The 20,851-nt window shown below is 37.6% G+C and overlaps 1 protein-coding gene across 3 annotated transcripts in view; it reads left to right on the forward strand.

The window, feature by feature from the left end:
• The window catches only part of HTR4 (5-hydroxytryptamine receptor 4), a gene marked incomplete at both ends in the record, with an annotated part of 188,105 nt that overhangs the window by 136,625 nt on the left and 30,629 nt on the right, over window positions 1-20,851 (forward strand). Inside the window, one exon of one of the 3 annotated variants that reach the window (XM_081308138.1) lies at window positions 12,747-12,807. The exons of 1 other annotated variant lie outside the window; for it this stretch is intronic. In XM_081308138.1, the coding sequence (XP_081164264.1) occupies window positions 12,747-12,807 (61 nt within the window). Of the gene's footprint in view, window positions 1-12,746; window positions 12,808-20,851 lie in introns of those variants that run through there. One more of the 3 variants, XM_081308139.1, reaches the window with a different exon arrangement.

Below are 20,851 nucleotides of genomic sequence, written 5' to 3' on the forward strand. Positions count from 1 at the left end.
ATCTTTGGTTTTATGAGATTGCTACTTCTGTCTGTGATTATTTGTAGCAAATGCTTTGAAGATACCGGGATCAATTCTAATTTCATTCCCATGGAAAGCTCCCTTGGCTTTATGATTGCCTATTTTTTGATGCAGTTCCCATGAATGTGTTCTTGGAAAAACAGGAACCTACACAGTTTTTTTTAAATAGATAAATTCTATTTATTAAGTTGATAAATGACATGTATTTATTTGAATGCATTCTGTACATGTTTCTATAACTTATATATTAAAGGAAAGTATAAGTCCTAAAGCTAATAACTGAATTTTGAAAATGCAATAAAATTCCAAAGTCGATTCCCATGTCTCAGAACTCTGGAGCTTCTCTGTTGTCCTAGGAGCTCAGTGCATTGCCCAAAAGCTTCATTTGAAGCAGAAGTATTTTGTCTCCAACATCAGTTCCCTTCAAAACAAAGCCAGAACCTCGGGGCCTCCATTTGATATGATCCTACCTGCGCAGCTAACTCTGTGTCACTTTCATCAAGTCTGCAAGCACTTCATCTGACCTCTCTGACAAGGTCACCCCATGAGCAGATGATAGCGATTTCACCCAGTCACTCAGGACACAAATCACAAGGAGCCCTTCACTGCAGTGAAACAGTTGTATACCTAGAGGTCTTGGCATGAGAGGTTTATTAAACATTTGCCTCTGTACTGAAAGTGCCCCCCCCCTTTAATTTCATGTTATGAACTCCCCAGGAGCCTAGAGTCCAGCTCTCATATGATCAGATTATGTGTCAATGAAATCCAGATCCCATCTCTTCCGATTGTGGGGCTATAGAGAGATCCCACCAATAGTAGGGAGCAGAGAGCTTTGGGGGCCTCTGTCGTCTTCCACTTAAAATGCAGGAAATAAGCAACAATTAAGTTTTCAAGTCAGAATCCTTTCTTAAATCCCATTGCATAAGCAGTTCAAGCAGGATGGAGAAGACTTAGGTCTGGATCTTCATCTCTGCTGGTTCAAACCATGCCCTTGAAGGAGCCTTCTTGGGATCCTAAAGCCTGGAACAGCTAGACCAGGAAATTTCCTCTAAAAGTCTGTGAGAGCACATGTCCCCTCCCCCACCCATTCTTAGTTTTTCTGAAACAGTGTTCATAACATTGCTGTGAACTATTTTTACCAGATGACAACCTTTACTTCAGAATCATTCTTCTCACTTAGTTAAGAAACCTTTTTCTCTACATAGAGATCACCCTACCTCCTGAACCTTCCTCCCTAGAATGAAACCGGAGCCTTCACCATGGACAAAAAGCACCTGCTGCATCCAAGCAGATTACAAGACCCTAAAATGTCCTGCACAAGCTGTCTCCAGACCAACCTACCTTGAGAGACTGTCTTTCTCACTTTCTCACAACAACTGTCTTTCTCACTTTTCTCTCACATTGTCTTCACTTTGGAAGAGACATCCAAGGGAGAGAAACTAGCATTGACATTTCTATTTGCGCTATGGTTTTCATTCAACAGTTTTTTTTTTTTTTTTTTTTGAACAGAGTTGCCAGGGTCTATTGCCAGAAGTCTGACAAAGTCTCCTCTGAAAGCTAGAAAATAAACAAGGAAACACGTACATCTGAATAAAGCAAGTTTAGATACTGACATATGCTTTAAAGAACAAAAATAAAGGGCTGGGGATGTGGCTCAAGCAGTAGTGCGCTCGCCTGGCATGCGTGCGCTGGGTTCGATCCTCAGCACCACATACAAATGAAGATGTTGTGTCTGCCAAAAACTAAAAATTAATATTAAAAAATTCTCTCTCTTTAAAAAAAAAGAACATAAATAAAAAGTAGGGATCAGCAAGGGAATAGTGATGTACTTTCATGTGGAATAATTAGGGAAGAACTGAAGGAAGAAGTAAGCCCAGTGACTGGGGACAAGAAGGCATCTGTTATATATTTGATCTGGAGGAATATCATACTGGGCAGAGAGACAGCAAATGCAAATGCTCTGGGGGCAGGAATGAGCTTGAGGGGTGTTTGGTGCTCAGTGAAAGCAGGAAAATGGCAAGAGGTAGGATGAGAGAAGTAAGCAAAGCCTGATCCTAGTTCACCAGTTATTTATGTGTGTCCAGCTTGTCCAGGAGGGAAATGGTTACACATTACATGGTTTAGCCCTAAAAGGTAAGTATCCTTTTCCTATCACATGGATAAAGAAACCAAGCTGAACAAAGATGTTAACGGGCATTTGCCCAAGGATGCAGACACTCCCTGGAGCTGGAAATGGAAAGCAGATCCTGCCAGGTCAAGCCTTCATCCCCTCCATCGCTTACTGAAACGTCATGGTCCACCTGTTCTCTCAGCAGCATGAACTACGTTGAAAATGTATGGACTCTCTCCTTGTGCACTTCCCCCTTGCCTCCCTTTCCCTCTCCATGGAGTGTTGGCTGTCTGTCAACAAATACAGATAAATTTATAAAGAAGTTCTTCATTTATAAATAGGTTCTTCATTGGTTTTCAGTTAACTAATTCCAAATAGTATCTGATTGAAAGGAAAAAAAAAAAAAAACAAACTCTCAGCCAGCCAGAAAGTGGTTTCCTATTAAAACTATTGATCTTATCAGAAACAAGGGAAATTCAGCTTGGTTATATAATCAGGTCTTCTCTAGCGGGTCCTTATCTCCATTCTTACTGACATCATCCTTTCATGATTGACATGATCTTTTATCTTAACTTGGGCTTTAGGCTCTAAAATAAAACTTTTTAGAGTGTTCCATGACCCCATCAAAACCCCTCACGGACTCCTCATCACCTACCAGATTCTAAGCTCTCCATTTTTCTAAGTTTAGTGATGACAGTTTTGCCTCCACTTATTTCTCCTCACCTCCGCAAAGCAAGCAGTCTGCTCCATGTTCCACAAGCTTTCTCTGGCCTTTATTTTTACATTCAGGCTGCGGGTCCAGCTGTTCTTTCCACTGGGCACATGTCCCTTGGCATCTCTTACATGGTGCGTCTCAAATGCCATTTATCCTTGAAGCCTTTTCTAGGCTCCAGGACAGCAGGAAGGTTTTGACCTATTCTAATCCCCAAATGCTTTATTCTTCTCTGACATTTTGGTATGCTTTTCAGTGCCTCTTCTTCATGATGCCTTTTCTGAGCTCCCCTACCAAATTTTGAGATCCTTGAGGAATGGCCACTTCTTATTGCTTACCTTTATTTTTTTTTCCTCCTTATTGCCCAACACTAGAATTTTATACACTGAAGCTACCCAGTAAATTCACTGAATTTATTTGTCTAGAAGAATTCAAAGCTTTAAATTGTTAACGACATCTTCCCTGCATCATCCCACTTTATTCTCTCAGCCCCAAACTTCACTTCGGCCTGCTATTTAATACTCCACCCACTGCAAAAGCTGCAGTCTTCTGATAAGAGGAAAATCTTTCTGTGACAAATTTTGAATAAAATCAAGATGTTTATCATAGTTCTTGCAAGTAGAAAAAGGATTAGAGTTTTAAAATACCATTACTTCCCTGCTTTATTGCAAGTTTCTTTTCTGGTCCATGTCTGTCTATTGAAAACGAACTTAAGCTTAGAGGTTTGTATTTTTAGAATGCAGTGATGAATCAGACTGAAATTGTGTAGGTTACTTGACATTATATAATCCTAGAGGACACTGGCCACCATTTTACCACCGATGGCATTTGTTAAATGACATAGAGTGAACAAAAGGTGAATTAGGTCATGAATGTGGCCATCCATGGGTGGGTTACTCAGGCTAGGATATACTAGAGAATCTTCAAAAGATGTCAGAAATGTCTACCTCCCCCCAGCATCCTTACTAAATTTCCTTATGTCAGGGCACAACCTTGCCCATTCTAACTTCAGTTTTGCCATCTATAAATTGAGATATTTTCTCTAGTTAAGAACTTGGACTTTGGCAACTTTTAGCATTAGCTAGACATAGATTGACATCCAGGCTTTACTAGTTACTGGTTGTGTGACTGCAGCCAATTTTCATAAATCTTTGAACTTCAATTTCTTTTTTTCTTTTTCTTTCTTTCTTTTTTTTTCAGAAGAAACACAGTGGTTTAAAGCAGATAAAGAAGGGCACACAGTCTCTGGCACACAGTAAGCTTTCACTGAAGTGTAGCGGTTGCTATTGTTACTCTGGATTCTGTGACATTCAAAATTCATAAACAGCATGTCGAGTCATATGGTGAGGGTATTGAGAAACCAGGAGCAGGGAAGTGGTAGAAATTGCAGACAGTGACTGTTTCTATGCCAGGTATCTAAGCTGACAGAGTACAGGCCGAGAAGACAATAAAGAAGACGGAGATATTAAGGGATGCAGTTATGGAGTCTGAGAAGGATACACAGAAGGATACCCTGGATGGAAAATGAAGTCTAGCTGTCATTCAGTGCCTTGTTACAGGGAGTCTAAGAAAATGTCTCATGATCTTCTCCAATTCACATGCCTTTTTCTTATAGGTAACAGTCATGCCTCATGTTCTAGGAAGGTAAAAGAATGAGACTTTATTGAGCATCACAGAAATGTCAGTACTGCATAGACACTTTACAAATATAATAATATTTAATTTTTCAAAAAAGTATCAACTGGATTGAATTCCAGCTTTCCAACTTGTTAGTTGTATTTCTTTGGGCAACTTAATTAATTTCTCTGAGCTTTAGTTCCTTCGTAAAAATTGATAAAAACAGAGATAGTTAATAGTACCTAACTCATGAGGTTGTAAAATAAATTTACATATATGTGTATGTGTGTGTATTATATGTGTGTGTATATATATATATACCCATATGTATGTATGTATGTGTGTGTGTGTGTGTGTGTATATATATATATATATATATATATATATATAATCGCAAGAATGTTGCCAGTCAAAAATCGATAGTTTCTATTATGCTTTTTATTAGTAATTTTACATAACTCCCATTTATGGAAAAGTTAAATGAGGTTTAATGAGACAAAGTTTCTGACCAGAGATCATACAAATAATAATAAGCAGAGCCAGGACACAAACCTAGTTTTGCCTGTCCTTAGAATCCACACTTATTTTCCCATATGTCTAGAAGGTGAGAGACAGAAGCAATAGAATCAACCTTAAAGACATATTACCTTTCCCAAGCTTACCATTTTGTAATATGAATAACTGTTTAGCAGCTTCTTAGACGAATAGCCATTTAAATTGATCCAGAGCCTTGAATGAAAGGAAAGAATTGTCTATATTGTTTAGAAACTCTGTTGAGATTGGATAATTTCATTCTAATTGAATCTTTCTTAGTACAAGTGTCACTTATGTCACTTATATCATTTAGCCTTGGTCCCCTGAATTAGCATGATAGTCATCAGTATATGATCTCCTTGTCAACAGTGTCCAATCAGGGCCCATGTGCCATTGCTTAATAATGGAATTCTTAGCCAGAACACACACCCATCCTCCACACCACATTCTTTCTCCAGAGCCTTACAGCAGTCTCTCTTAATCATCTTCAGGAACTTACCACAGGGTACACTGTGAGTCATCAGTAAGTTTTATAAAAGGGAGCTCAATCAGGGTTTCATAATTTTGAGTGGAAAGCTTATAGACGGCCGAGCTAGTGGGACCCCTTGTCACAGCCAGATAGAGCATGGGCAGTTTGGGGGGGTATGAGTCAGCGGAAGGGACCAGGAATGAGCAGTCTTATCAAGGACACCCTGATTACTACCTCTCCTTTCCTGAACACAAAGCCTCTGGAAACACTGAGCTTGTAAAGCTAAAAGGGCAAAATCATTCTAGAATTCTGCCTCATCTAATAGTAGCCCTCTCAATAGAAAGCAGTCTGTTTATGCACTAATTTCCTGGCATTTCATTGCTATTCTCATCTTCCTGTTTCAGCTGATTGTTTTACTGTGGTTGCCTGACTAATGGAAAAAAAATATGGATTCTGATTCCACCTTGCATTTTGCACTCACCAGTTGGGTGGATGCTGGCAAGCCACTTATCTTTCTGATCTTGAACTTCTCGTGAAATAAGTGCCCTAGATTACCAAATTGTATTCATTTATTTCACCAAATTTTATTTGTTCCCCTGATGAATGTTTTGTGCTGTTAAAGGAGAGATACATAAATCAGTTTTGTCCAATGACCTTTGATGACTTCCAAGTTAATGGGAGTGAGAGAAGAGCTATAGTCACAAAAACCAAAAGCCAAGCAAGAAGTATTGAGTCCAGTGAGGTTGAGACATTATATTCTAACAGGTATGAGACTGGACAACAAATCTAAAATATGACTATTTTTTATTCTTGTTTTTCTAATATTTCAGGTGGGAATGTAAGGAATAATTGTTACCAATTTCATTGTTATGTTTATCTTCATTTAAATAAATTTTTGTTAAATGCCTACTGTTCAGTAGGCATTGCTTATTATGGCTGTTGCTGTGGGACTGATTTTGGAGCTAAAGATAAGATGTAAGAAATTTTCCACTTCTGTTTTCTTTGGTTGCCTTTATGACTGGGTTTCCTGAGTGTGGGTTGCCACATCCAGCCTAATCTGATGTAATTAGCTAGATGGATATCAGACCCAGAAAGCCATGCCAGGAGTAGAACTGTTGAGCTACTGTGGGACACCAGGCAGATATCCTGAGGATAAAACAGAGCTCCACACTGACAGAAACATATAGAAAACCTAGTGCCAATCACTATACACCAACAACTTACATCTTTCCCCTTTTCTTGTCAGGTGTAAACTACATAGAAACAAGATTGCTATAGCAATAATAATATCTAAGGCCTTCATAAAACCTTTGGAATGCTTATGAAATGATTGGCATTTCTCTAAAATTCTTCACATGTGCATAAAAAAAGTTTAAACACATTTCCAAGTTTTCACTTATCTCAAGGTTATATAAAAATGTGAGACTTTATTGGTGAGTACAACAATGTTAATTTATGATGAAATCACAAAGTTCTTTCTATTGTTCTGCCTCTGGTTAGTGATATATCTATTTCAAAGTCATAAGTAGAGTCTTTAGTGCCACTTTCATTAACTGAATTATTATTTATAAAGATGATATTTCTTCACATTAATATTTTTCCAATACTTCTACACAAACTACCTCATAAGTTGCTTTTTAAAAAAAGGTTCCCTTTAAACTAGATTAAGGAATGAATCATTATCTTCATTTATATCCTCAAACACTAAGTCCAGAAGTGCTGAGTAAATGATTGAGATCTTGAAGAATGACTTAGTCCAATCAGAAATCAGAATTATTTCACTCAATAGGGATGTATCTATTGTATGCCTGCTTCCTGTCAAGCACTATGCTAGGATTTGGGATTGCTGAATTTCAGCCTGTTGTTTTGTCCTAAGGTCTATTCCAAGAGGGAAAAGCATATTCTGTTTGTAAATTGTCTGAGGTGAGTAGTCCCTAACCGCGTGATCATATCTTATATGTTAACAGCATACCTGGAGACAGTGTAGTGTGCACTGACACAATTCCTGAGAGCACACACACTGGAATTAGAATCTTGATCTCAGCACTTCCTGAATAAGCTAAGGCAAGTTACTGAAGCTCTTGATCTTTAGTTTCTTCGTCTGTAAAACTGAAATTATTTCTAGAGCAACCATTGGTAAACTGCAGAACTGTGGGCCAAGTCAGCCATCAGCCATCATTGGGGGTGAACTCCAAGCTAAAAATGGCTTTTACATTTGTAAAGAAGTGTAAAAACAAGTAACAACAATGATGACAACAACAAAACAGACAACAGGAAAAAAAAAAAAAAAAAGGGAGTTCAGGAGTGTTTGTGGCCCGATATCTATTTCCCCATAGCAAAAGTTGGGCAAATCCTGTTCTAGATTCAGAATGCCTGTGTGTGAGTCCTGCATGTGGCCTTTCAGCAGCCTGATTGTGGACAAATTATTTAACTTCCATATCTACTTTTCCCCATCTGTAATTTGGAAATGATAATGGTACTCATTTCACATGATGTAAGGTTGCAAATGTTGATAAGCTTTAATGCATAGACTGGAAGCTAGTATATGGGCAAACATGTAAGAAACGTTGGCTGTTCTGATTAATATCATCTCTACATCATCATCAAATCCTCAAAAGTTCATTGAGTAGTGAGACAGTACACATGGAACACCTGTATGATCACAGGCATTCAATAATTGTCAGCTGTCAGTATTGTCATCACCATCACCATCATCTTCATCCTAGTTTTCAAAGCTCTTCATATACATCATCTTGCTAGAAGCTCCCAACAGCCTAGTGGTTGGTGTTATGATCTCTCTCTAATAAATGAAAAACTGTGAAGCTTGGAGAAATAGAGATAGACGTGGCAACACAAAGAGCGCATGTGGACCTACACCAGAGATTTTGCATCCCAGACCAGTGAGTTCTCTTCCCCCACCACCCTGAGTTTCCACCAAAATATCTGAGGATCTGTTGTTTGTTAGTTTTCTCCAAATGATACGCTTTGAGTCATGGGAGCCTGAGGAGGAGGCAAACATGACCACGTTCATTCCTCCCTAGTTGTGCTTGGCAGACAGGAAGCTGGGATAATTGAATTCCAGCCATTTGGTCTCAGGATTGCATTTGTAACCAGCCAACTGCTGATGACCAAACTTAATGGAAAAAGCCCTGACCAAACAAACACAACCCCCCAGGAGGAACTCTCTGTTTATGCTGCAATGAGGGATTAACCAAAGGCAGCCAGTGCTTTCCAATGGACCCTGTCCAGGGCAGAGCTGACATCCGAATGTGCCAAATCTCCATCTGCCACTGGGGACAAACAGAGGCACCTGGAGTTAAGGAGTGTTTGGTTGAAGAGCCAGGACATTTCGGACAACAGAACGGATGTGATTAGATCAGAACTAATTTTTATTTGGTTTGGGCCAAAGACAATGGCAAGGCTCATTTAAGCAGGGTGCCCTCAGAGTGGTATTTGTAGAGAGTGTTAACAGCACAGTGGTTAAGCATCAGAGTGAGCTGATGACTATAACAGTAGGTAACATTTCAAAGTTAGCTCATAAAAGGTGTCATTATACCTATGTGTCACCCTGTCATTTCACGTAGTACTTTCGCCAGCTTTAGCTCATCTGTTTTTTTTTTGTTTTGTTTTGTTTTTTTTTTTTTTTTGGTTTTCTTTAAGGCAGTGGACTCGAATATGCTCCATTTCTAAGCAGTATGTAAATTTGTGTTTTATGGTAAAGGTGCTGCAAAAATAATAAAAATTACCCTTAAGAAGCTTTATTATTGTTTCTGACACATTGAGTGGACTAAATGAAACACATTCTGGAGATAGGGACTCATCATGCTCAGGTAAGCAAATAACATCTGCCTGTGATGGTGCAATAAGTTTTGATCAGAAATAGCTCTGGGACTTACTCTCCAACTGTTGTCCAGGAGATAGAGCTCTCAGTCTGAAGAAGAAGATGAGATGACCTCCTTGCCCAGGGAGACACACCTACAGGTCCCTATGGTAGCCAGATATAGTCCTTTCTTCTCAGGTGATGGGAAATCAGCTTCACAATTGTGGATAAGATACTTTTAAGTAGCAAAGCTATCCTCAAGGGTAAAGGGCATGGAGTAAAGAGGGAAGGTCGGGGTCCTTAGAATGTCAAAGCAGGTCCAGGAGTGGAGCAACTGGAGCACCCTGAGCTATTACTTCAGGGCTCTCGCTCTCTGCATGGCCCTTCCCTCTGTCTGCCATGTAAGCCTTGGCTTTGAGTTTTTTAGCACCCACCACCAGGCAGTTGGCTAAGCACCAACCAATCCCTGGCCATATCACATCACCAGCCAAATGGCAGCCAAGCTGCTGCTTCTGATGCTTCTTCCTGCTTCTTCCTATCTCAGCTCTGTGCCAGGCTGACAGGCTAAGACTCCGCCTATACCAAACAAGCCTCAAGAAAGGGCTGGGGTTGTAGCTCAGTGGTGAAGTACTTGCCTACCTAGTGAGGCACTGGATTCGATCCTCAGCTGCCAGAAGTCATCCATGAACTGTGCATGAACCAAATCAACATGGAAGCCATTGGGTAGGAAAGTCTGGTATCTGGGCACTCCAAGGTACTCCTGCTGGTTTGAGATGCCCATAAAATGTGATATTCTACCTAACTCTGCCAGGTTCAGCACTGCACTAGAGTTAGGGTGATCTGCCAGAGCCACATAGCCACACAGCCTCTCAGAGATGGGTGTGGCTTGCCAAGATGCCAATCAACCTGTTGACTGCAAGACCAAGCATCTATTTGCTGAAATCTCATCCCTGCCTTTGATGTACTCTCCCTTAAATAAAGGACTGCAGCCATTTTCTAGTCATTCAGTATCAGCTCCTATGTGGACTGGATCTATCAGGTGCTCCACTTCCTTTAAACCTAATTTCTGGCCCTGTCTCTTATTTATTTACTAAATATTTCAGAATTTCGTTTTCTCGGGTGGCTCACAACCTTCTGAGCAGGGAACTACTTTGGAAGGGTGCTGGCCATCCCACAATAATCAGCATCATATAAAAATAAATAAAATAAAAATATTGTATCAATCTACAATTTAAAAACAAAATGGGATGTGGCTCAGTGGTAAAGGGCCCCTGGGTTCAATCCCCAGGGGGGAAAAAAAAGAAAGGTAAGATTAGCTAGCTCACACAGGCTAGCACGGTCATTTGAAGTATTTTTGATTGTGTGGGTAGGAAGAGGGGAGGCTGAAACTTCATTTGTGTTCAAACTTTGAAAATATCAACCTCATGGTATTGTGTTGAGGAGAGAATAAATTAATGATGATAAAGGCTTTTGTAAGATCACATTTTTCACACAGATGTTAAGTGACAATCTCTTTTTTAGCACTTTTACATACTCACTCGAGCCAGTGAAAATGTAAGCAGCCAGAGACTGCAGTAAAACTCTGCAAATTCAGGAAGATTGTCGTAGACTGTAAGGGGTGTTACAAAAATTGTACTGCTTCCCCAAATCAAAAATTTTATATTATAGTAATATTTAAATTTCATCTTTATGTAAAAAACAAACAAGCATTTATCAGCATCATATCCCCTTCTGTGGTTTCATAAGAAAATTTTCTTTTTTGCCGGAATTTGCTCAAGACTTTCATATATATTACTCTGGAAAGTTTAGTCATTTGGCTTTTAAGGTTATATCCGAGAAAAATAATATTGTTACTTAAATTGAAAAGAAAATATAGGAATGAATTAAATTATAAAATTTGCTGAATTTTTAAATTATTATTAAGCTCTAATAAAACAATAACATATAAAATATAACATATGCCAAATATTAGTGATTTATAATGGTTTCTAGTAATATCATCCCATGTGTAACCTGAGCCCCATATGAATACTCCAATCCCCAGTTGTAGGAAGTCCAGAGCAGGGTTTCAGCATTGTGCCCCAAAACTCAAGGCTCCTGATATGTAAGTGACTGGGTTCTTATTGCCTAGAAGTTGATTTTCAGAAAAGCATGTTGAACAAACAGTCACTCAGAAGGTAAAATCCTTAGCTGATTATTTATAGTCATTGGAAGTTTCTGAATTTCTCCAATTTTCTAATGATTACATATAATTATTAAATTGAAAAAATCCATAAAAGAGTGTTCAGATGGCACCCTTAGGCATCTTTGTTAGTTAAGGCTACCAAAGCTAAGCTAAAGACAGCCTATTTAAAGACCAGAGAGAACCAGTCAAAGGAAGAAAACAAGCGGAGTTCAAACCACCAATTCATCAGGCATGAAATTCACTTAAAGTCTGACTGAAATAACATGAGCTGATTTTTATGAGCACTCTTGGCACAACACAGCATGTCCACGATGAACACATCTTGCTTTACCTACTAGTCACCGTAACTCCCTGAGGGAAGTCCCATTATCACCTCTGGGTGGTGGATGTGGAAATTGAGCCATGGGAGGTCTAAGGCATGATCTAAGGCATAGGTACTAAGGAATGGAACTGAGATTAGAATTCTGGACATTTGACTCTAAAACACCATTCCTCAGCTAATGGTCAGTGAAATCCTTCACTGTGCTGGATGAATAAGTCATGGCTTCTTTCTCCTAGAGGTGTGTAATTTATCTGGAAACACACTATTTAAATGAATGTACAGTGGCATTTAACAAGCTACAGCAAGGGCTGTTACAAGGCAGTTTATATTGTCAAATGAATCACAAAAGCAGAAAATATTATGTTTATTCAAGAGAGGAAAAGGGAATATCATATTAGACGATCAGAAATGACCACACATGGGCCTGGGGTTGTCGCTCGGTGATAGAGCACTTGCCTTGTGTGTGTAGGGCACTGAGTTCTATCCTTAGCACCACATATAAATTAATAAAACTATTGTATCCATTTACAAATAAAAAAAATTTTAAATAAATTTATGACTACATGCAGGTTTCAACTGTATTTTCAAAGATTTTTCAGCATAGACATATCACAGAAGATTGGGTAAAGAGGATGAAAACAGGAGGCTAAGATTCTATATTTGGTCAACTAAGGTAGTAACCTATGAATGCCCCAAGTTGTTACAAGACTAATATGAGATATTGTCTGAAAAATTTCTTTTTATACATACAGTGTGGCATAACTATTATGCCATACTTACGACCCTTTCCTACCCCTTAAAAGTACTTTAAGAATATTGGAATGCTCACTTAAACTGAGGTCACATGTCTACTAACCTCCTTGTTTCTGTCTTTTTTTTTTCTTTTTCTCTTTTTTTTTTCTCAAATCCTGCTTGGCTCTCCCTCATCTGTGGCTGTTTTCTGTTTCAAGTCAAAGTGGCTGTTCCTCTGTCTCCAGCTTCTTCCTGCTCTTCTGCAATAGACCAGTTCCTGTTTAACTCTGAACGTGCTCTGTAAGTCTGTCCCTGTCTGTACTGTGAGTCTGTCCATCTCTATCCATTCATTTCTTCATGCAAAATAACCATCCTTCATGTTCATTCTCCTGTCTTCACTGGGTGAGGCTGAGTGTGCACCTGGAAACAGAAGCCTCATGGTCATTGGCAGAGACCATGTTTTTTCTGGACCTTAATTGCTGTTGACTTGACAGCCAAAGATTCATATGGTCTGGGAGATTTGCTTTATCTCTCAATTTCATAATGATGTTTTTGGCTTCTCCCCTTATCTGGGAGCAGAGCCTTCTTGAGTGTGATGGAAGATGAGCACTGGGATGCACTTAATTTATCCAGTGTAATCGTGGTCCCTTATCTAGACTATCATTCATGTCCCAATTTGCCTTTTATTCCCTTCCCATTTCCTAAGCAAATGATTGTAACTAAACCAAAGTACTTTAAAACATGTTTTTGAAAAATAGACTTTAGTTTGTATTTTGTAAAAACCATAATGGAATATAGCTCACTTCAACTAGGATGACTGAAATTTTTATTTTATTTTTTTATTTGTTATTTTCCGATATACTTGTCAATAGATTATATTTTGACATATCATACATACATGGAGTATAATTTCCCATTCTTGTGGTTGTACATGATGTAAAGTTACACTGGTCATGTATTCATATATGAACATGGGAAAGTTATATCTAATTCATTCTACTTTCTTTCCTATTCCCATCCCTGCTCCCTTCATTGGATTAGACTTTGGTTTTTAAAGCAGTTTTAGAGTCCAAGAAAAATGCAGAGGAAGGTACAGAGATTTCCCGTATACTCCCTGCCTGCAACATGCGTAGCCTCCCTCATTATTAATATCCCCCACCAGAGTGTAAATTTATTATAACTGATGAACTCATATGGACACCTCAGTATCACCCAAAATCCATAGTGCTCATTAGGGGCTTTTGGTGTTGGACATTCTATGCACTTGACAAATTCATAGTGACATATGTCTACCATTATAGTCTCAAACAGAATATTTTCTATCATTTTAGTATTTTATAGAATAATTACATTGCCCTAAAAATCTTCTGTGCTCTGCCAATATATTTGCTTCTTCTTTCCCCCCTAACTCCTTTCAACTACTGATATTTTTATTGTCCCTGTAGTTTTTCTTTATCCAGAATTTCTTATAGTTGGAATAATACAATATATAGCTTTTTATTTTACAAATTGGCTACTTTCACTTAGCAATATGCATTTATGTTTTTTTAGTGTGTCTGCATTGCATTACCCATTTTTAATCTCTTATTGATTTTATTACTTTTTAAAATATACAACAGCAGTGGAATGCATTACAATTCTTATTACCCATATAGAGCACAATTTTTTGTATCTGTATATAAAGTATGTTCACGCCAATTTATGCCTTTATACATGTACTTTTTTGCATTACAATTCTTAATCACATATAAACCACAATTTTTCATATCTCTGTTTGTATATAAGGTTATGTTGACACCCAATTCAAGTCTTCATACACGTACTTTGCATAATTTTCTCCGTATTTTTTCATGAATCAATAGCACACTTCTTTTGGGCACTCAATAATATTGTGTGGTGAGGTGCACTACAGTTTATTTATCCATTCTCCTGCTGAAGGACATCTTGGTTGCTTCCAAGCTTGGGCAATTATGAATAAATCTGCTATAAATATCCATGTGGAGATTTTTGTGTTGACATTGAGTTTTCAATCCTTTGGATAAATATCAAGGAGTTCAATTGCTGTGCTATATGGTAAGGGTATGTTTACTTTTATAAGAAACTTCTACACTGTGTTCCAAAGTGACTGTTCCATTTTGCACCCCAACCAGCAATGCCTGACTTGCTGATGCTTTCCATCCTCGTCAGCAATTGATGATGTCAGTATTATGAATTTTGGCCATTCTAATAAGTGTATAATGGTATTATCTCATTGTTGCTTTAATTTGCATTTCCTTAATGACATGTGGAACATCTTTTCAAATGCTTATTTGTCTTCTGTATATCTTATTTAATGAAGTATCTGTTAAGACCTTTGGTCTATTTTAAAATCACGTTGATTTTTAAATTTCTGATTATTGAGCTTTAAGAGCTTTTTGTATTCTTGGGACAACAGCCTTTATTAGATATGTCTTTTGCAAATGTTTTCTCCTAGTCTCTGTCTTATATTTTCATTCTCTTGGCAGTATCATTTGCAAAGCATGAATGTTTACATTTAGTAGATCCAGCTTATCAATTATTTTTTTCATAGACTGTGCCTTTGGTATCTAAAAAGTCAACTCCAAAATCTATATTTTCTCCTATAATATCTCCTAATGCTTTTCAGTTTTGAATTTTACATTTAGGCCTGTGATCTACTTTGAGTTAATTTTTGATAAGGATGTAATGTGTTTCTAGATCCTTCTGCATGGGAATGTCTAGTTGTTTGAACATTCTTTGTGGACAGGACTATCACATTCCCACTGTATTGCCTTTCTTCTTTTGGCAAAAAGCAGCTGACTGCATTTATGTGGGTCTGTTTCCTGGGCTCCATATTCTATTCCATTGGTCTGTGGGCTGTTTTTGTCCATTACCACACACTGTCTTGTTTACTGTGGGTTGCTAGTAGGGTTTAGGTGGTGTTAGTTCTCTCTTTTTGTTCTTCTTCAATACTGAGTTGGCTACTCTGGGTTTTTGCCTCTCCCTATAATTTTTAGAATCAGTTTCTACCTACCAACAGAATAACTTGCTGAGATTTTAATTGTGATTTTGATCAATCTGTACATAAAGTTGGGACATGCTGATATCTTGGCAATATTGGACCTATTGGTATGGAATATACCTCCATTTATATAGTTCTTCCTTAATGTATTTCCTCATAGTTTTATAGTTTCCTCATATAGATCTTACAAGTTTTGTTAGGTTTATACCAAAGCACTGCATTTTGGTATATAATATCCCATTGTGCCACATTTTTTGAAGGGTGCTTACTTATAATGTAAGTAGCAATATATTTGTAGTTTCAAATTCTACTTGTTAATTGCTAGCACATAGAAAAATCCCTAACTTTTATATATTAACCTCATATTCTGCTGACTTGATATAATTGCTTACTAGCTTAGCAGTTTTTTTGTAGATTCATTTTTCATTTTTGATATAAATAATTATTATATCATCTGTAAAGAAAGTTTTATTTATTCTTTCTTAATCTATATAATTTATGTTTCCTCTTGTGTTATTGCAATCACTATGACTTCCAATATGATGTTGAAAAGAAGTGGTAACTATCACTTTCCCACTGTATTACCTCATTGTTGCTTTAATTTTCATTGTTCCTGATCTCAGTGGGAAAGCTTTCATTTCTCACCAGTCAATATGATGTTAGTTGAAGATTTTTAATAGATGTTCTTTATCAAATTGAAAAAGTTCCTATCTATTCTTAGTTTACTTAAAATTTTTTTTTTGGAGGGCCTAGCCAGAATAATTTATTTTTTATTTACTTCCTAATTGATTTTATTTTTAAATACATGACAGCAGAATGCATTATAATACTTATTACACATATAGAGCACAATTTTTCATATCTCTGTTTGTATATAAAGTATATTCACACCAATTCATGTCTTCATAAATGTACTTTGGATAATGATGTCCAATCACATTCAACCATTATTTCTTACCCCATGCCCCCTCCCTCCCCCTCCCACCCCTCTGCTCTATCTAGAGTTCATCTGTTCCTCCCATGCACCCCCTCCCTATCCCACTATGAGTCAGTTATCTTATATCAGAGAAAACATTTGGCATTTGGATTTTTGGGATTGACTAACTTCACTTAGCATTATCTTCTCCAACTCCATCCATTTACCTGCAAATGCCATGATTTTATTCTCTTTTATCACTGAGTAATATTCCATTGTGCCACATTTTTTTAATCCATTCATCCACTGAAGGGCATCTAGGTTGGTTCCACAGTTTAGCTATTGTGAATTGTGCTGCTATAAACATTGATGTGGCTGTGTCCCTGTAGTATGCTGATTTTAAGTCCTTTGAGTATAGACCGAGGAGAGGGACAGCTGGGTCAAATGGTGGTTCCATTTCCAATTTTTCAAGAAATCTCCATACTGCTTTCCATATTGGTTGCACCAATTTGCAGTCCCACCAGCAATGTATGAGTGTACTTTTCCCCCCACATCCTTGCCAACACTTATTGCTGTTTTTATGCATAATAGCTGCCATTCTGACTGGAGAGAGATGAAATCTTAGAGTAGTTTTGATTTGCATTTCTCTAATTGCTAGAGATGATGAACATTTTGTCATGTATTTGTTGAGTGATTGTATATATCCTCTTCTGAGAAGTATCTGTTCAGGTCCTCGGTCCATTTATTGATTGGGTTATTTGGTTTTTTGGTGTTTAGCTTTTTGAGTTCTTTATATACCCTAGAGATAAAAACTTATGTGTGAGGGGTAAAAACTTGCTCCCAAGATGTAGGCTGTCTGTTCACCTCACAGATTGTTTCTTTTTCTGAGAAGAAACTTTTTAGCTTGAGTCCATCCCATTTTTGATTCTTGGTTTTAATTCTTGCACTATAGGAGTCTTATTAAGGAAGTTGAGGCCCAATCCAACATGATGAAGAATAGAGCCTACTTTTTCTTTTTTCGATGCAGAGTCTCTGGTTTAATTCCTATGTCCTTGATCCCCTTTGACTTGAGTTTTGTGAATGGTGAGAGACAGAGGTTTAATTTCATTTTGTTGCATATGGATTTCCAGTTTTCCCAGCACCATTTGTTGAAAAGGCTATCTTTTCTCCAATCCATATACCTTTGTCTAGCATAAGATAACTGTAATTATGTGGGTTAATCTCTGTGTCCTCTATTCTGTACCATTGGTCTACCAGTCTGTTTTGGTGCCAATACCATGTTGCATGTTGTTTTTGTTACTATGGCTCTGTAGTATAGTTTAAGGTCTGGTATAGTGATGCCACCTGCTTCACTCTTCCTGCTAAGGATTGCTTTAGCTATTCTGGATCTCTTATTTTTCCAGATGAATTTCCTGATTGTTTTTTCTATTTCTATGAGGAATGCCATTGGGATTTTGATCAGAATTGCATTAAAACTGTATAGTGCTTTTTGGTAGCATGGTCATTTTGATAATATTAATTCTGCCCATCCAAGAGCAAGGTAGATCTTTCCGTCTTCTAAGGTCTTCTTTGATTTCTTTTTTTAGGGTTCTGTAGTTTTCATTGTATAGATATTTTTTTATTTTTTTATTGATTATTTAAAGCATTACATAGTTCATGATATATCATCTTTCATACATTTGACTCAAATTGTGTTTTGAACTCCCATTTTCACCCCAAATACAGATTGCAGAATCACATCTGTTACATATTCACATTTTTACATAATGCCATATTAGTGACTGTTGTATTCTGCTACCTTTCCTATCCCCTACTATCCCCCCTCCCCTCCCCTCCCCTCAAGATGATTCCCAAGTATTTTTTGAGGCTATTTTAAATGGGGTAGTTCTTCTCATTTCCCTCTACAAAGATTTGTACCTGATATACGGAAATGCCTTTGATTTATGGGTGTTGATTTTATATCCTACTATTTGCTGAATTCATTTACTAGTTCTAGAAGTTTTCTGATGGAGCTTTTTGGGTATTCTAGGTATAGAATCATGTTGTTAGCAAATAGTGCTAATTTAAGTTTTATATATATATATAATAATATACATATAATTTAATTTCTTTCATCTGTTTAATTGCTCTGGCCAGTGTTTCAAGAACTATGTTAAATAGAAGTGGTGAAAGAGGGCATCCCTATCTTGTTCCAGTTTTTAGAGGGAATACCTTCAATTTTTTTCCATTTAGAATGATGTTGGCCTGGGTCTCTTGTTTTTAATTCAATCTGCTAGCCTATGTCTTAATGTAGATAGCTTTTATGATGTTGAGATATGTTCCTGTTATTCCTAGTTTTTCTAGTGTTTTAAACATGAAGGGGTTCTGTATTTTGTCAAATACGTTTTCTATATCTATTGAGATGATCATATGATTCTTATCTTTGAGTCTGTTGATACGATGAATTACATTTATTGATTTCCTTATGTTGAACCAAACTTGCATCCCTGTGATGAATCCCACTTGATAATGGTGCACAATCTTTTTGGTATGTTTTTTATTCAATTTGCCAGAATTTTATTGAGAATTTTTGCATCTATGTTCATTAGAGATAGTGGTCTAAAGTTTTCTTTGATGTGTCTTTGCCTGGTTTTGGAATCAGGGTAATATTGGCCTCATAGAATGAGTTTGGAAGTGCTGCCTCTTTTTCTATTTCCTGAAATAAATTGAAGAATATTGGTAATAGTTCCTCTTTAAAGGTCTTGTAGAACTCAGCTGTGTATCCATACGGTCCTGGACTTTTCTTGGTTGATAGGCTTCTGATGGCATCTTCTATTTTATCACTTGATATTGGTCTGTTGAAATTGTGTGTATCTTCCTGATTCAATCTGAGAAAATCATATAACTTAAGAAATCTGTTGATGCCTTCAATATCTACTATTTATTGGAGTATAAGTTTTCAAAATAATTTCTAATTATCCTCTGTATTTCTGTTGTGTGTGTTGTTATATTACCTTTTCATCACGTATGCTGGTAATTTAAGTTTTCTTTCTCCTTCTCTTCATTAGTGTAGCTAAGGGTCTGTCAATTTTATTTATTTTTTCAAAGAACCAACTTGTTGTTTTGTCAATTTTTTAAATTGTTTCTTGTGTTTTGATTCTACCACGCGACCTGCGCAGTGGTTTCATTAATGAGGTTCTGGCATTCAGTTAGTTAGAAGAGATCAAAATAAAACACACAGACAGTACCTTATTTTAATGCTAGGTCCAAGACGGCTCGCCTCTTTGTTTCCCTCCTCAAGCCGCTCAGCAGGGCAGCGAGGATTACTCTGGGCTAGCAGGAGAGAGAGAGAGCGAACACGCCGGGGATCAGCCTTTTATTTGGGGGGACAAGAGATTCAGGGGAGAATTCCATCCAATGAAGGTTGAGGGGGGGGCTGTACTCCAAGGTCAGGGTCAGTGATTGGGTCTCCAGGGTCAGTGGTTACGCACACCCCCACACGGATGGGCTCTCTCATCAGGAAAGGGTCGGGATAACTCCGACACAGCCAGAGTGCCTCAGGCCCTTAACGGGAGTCACCCAATCACGTGTCAGAATGGCTCCCCACATATTCCCCCTTTCTATTCTTAACAATGAGGCGGCGGTTCACTCTCTGGAGTCCCCGGATTCTTGATTGGAGGACTCGCCATCCTATAGTTACAATACAAAAGAGAATTAACAGCAAAGAGAATAATCCAATAATGTACCAAGCGGAGTGTTTAAGAATATTTCCAGGGTTGAATCCATTTAACTCCTTCAATATTTGGTTAGCCAAAGAAGAAGGATCTGAAAAATCAGCTCTATTATTCTGAATGTCTTGGATATGGTGATGAAGTTCCAGAATATCCAAGCTATTATTACTATTTTGCCAAATACCTAATAAATGGTTTTTAACTTTCTCCCAATCCCAGAGAGAAGCATTGTACTTGGCAGCTGTAACACATACATACTTATAATTAGCATGGCATTTAAGCCTTTCTTTAAATTTTAAGGCTGAAAGTTCATTACCAATGTTAATAACAGTCGCCTCTAAGGCGTTTAATTTAGTTTCAATCCTTTCATCAATATTTACTTGATTACGCAGAGCCTTGGAAGTATTTTGAGCTAAATTATTAAGAAATTTTGCATGCTGAATATTCTGAGACAATGTCAGAGATGCAGAGACGGTTGAGGCAATAAATGAGACCAGTGCTAAGACACCAACAATTATGACTCCAATAGCACGTTTAGGTCTTGTTAGCTGGGCATGAATTTGCTGCAGGACTTGTAAACCAGCATCAGCATACCATGGCTCTGAAATATTAGCAGGTAATAAAACAAAAGAGGGCTGATGAAGTATCAGCACTCCTTTTCCTCCATTATACCTAGAAATACAA

The sequence above is a fragment of the Spermophilus citellus genome (assembly GCF_964194105.1).
Source record: "Spermophilus citellus genome assembly, chromosome: 1".
In the NCBI taxonomy this organism is placed as follows: domain Eukaryota; kingdom Metazoa; phylum Chordata; class Mammalia; order Rodentia; family Sciuridae; genus Spermophilus; species Spermophilus citellus.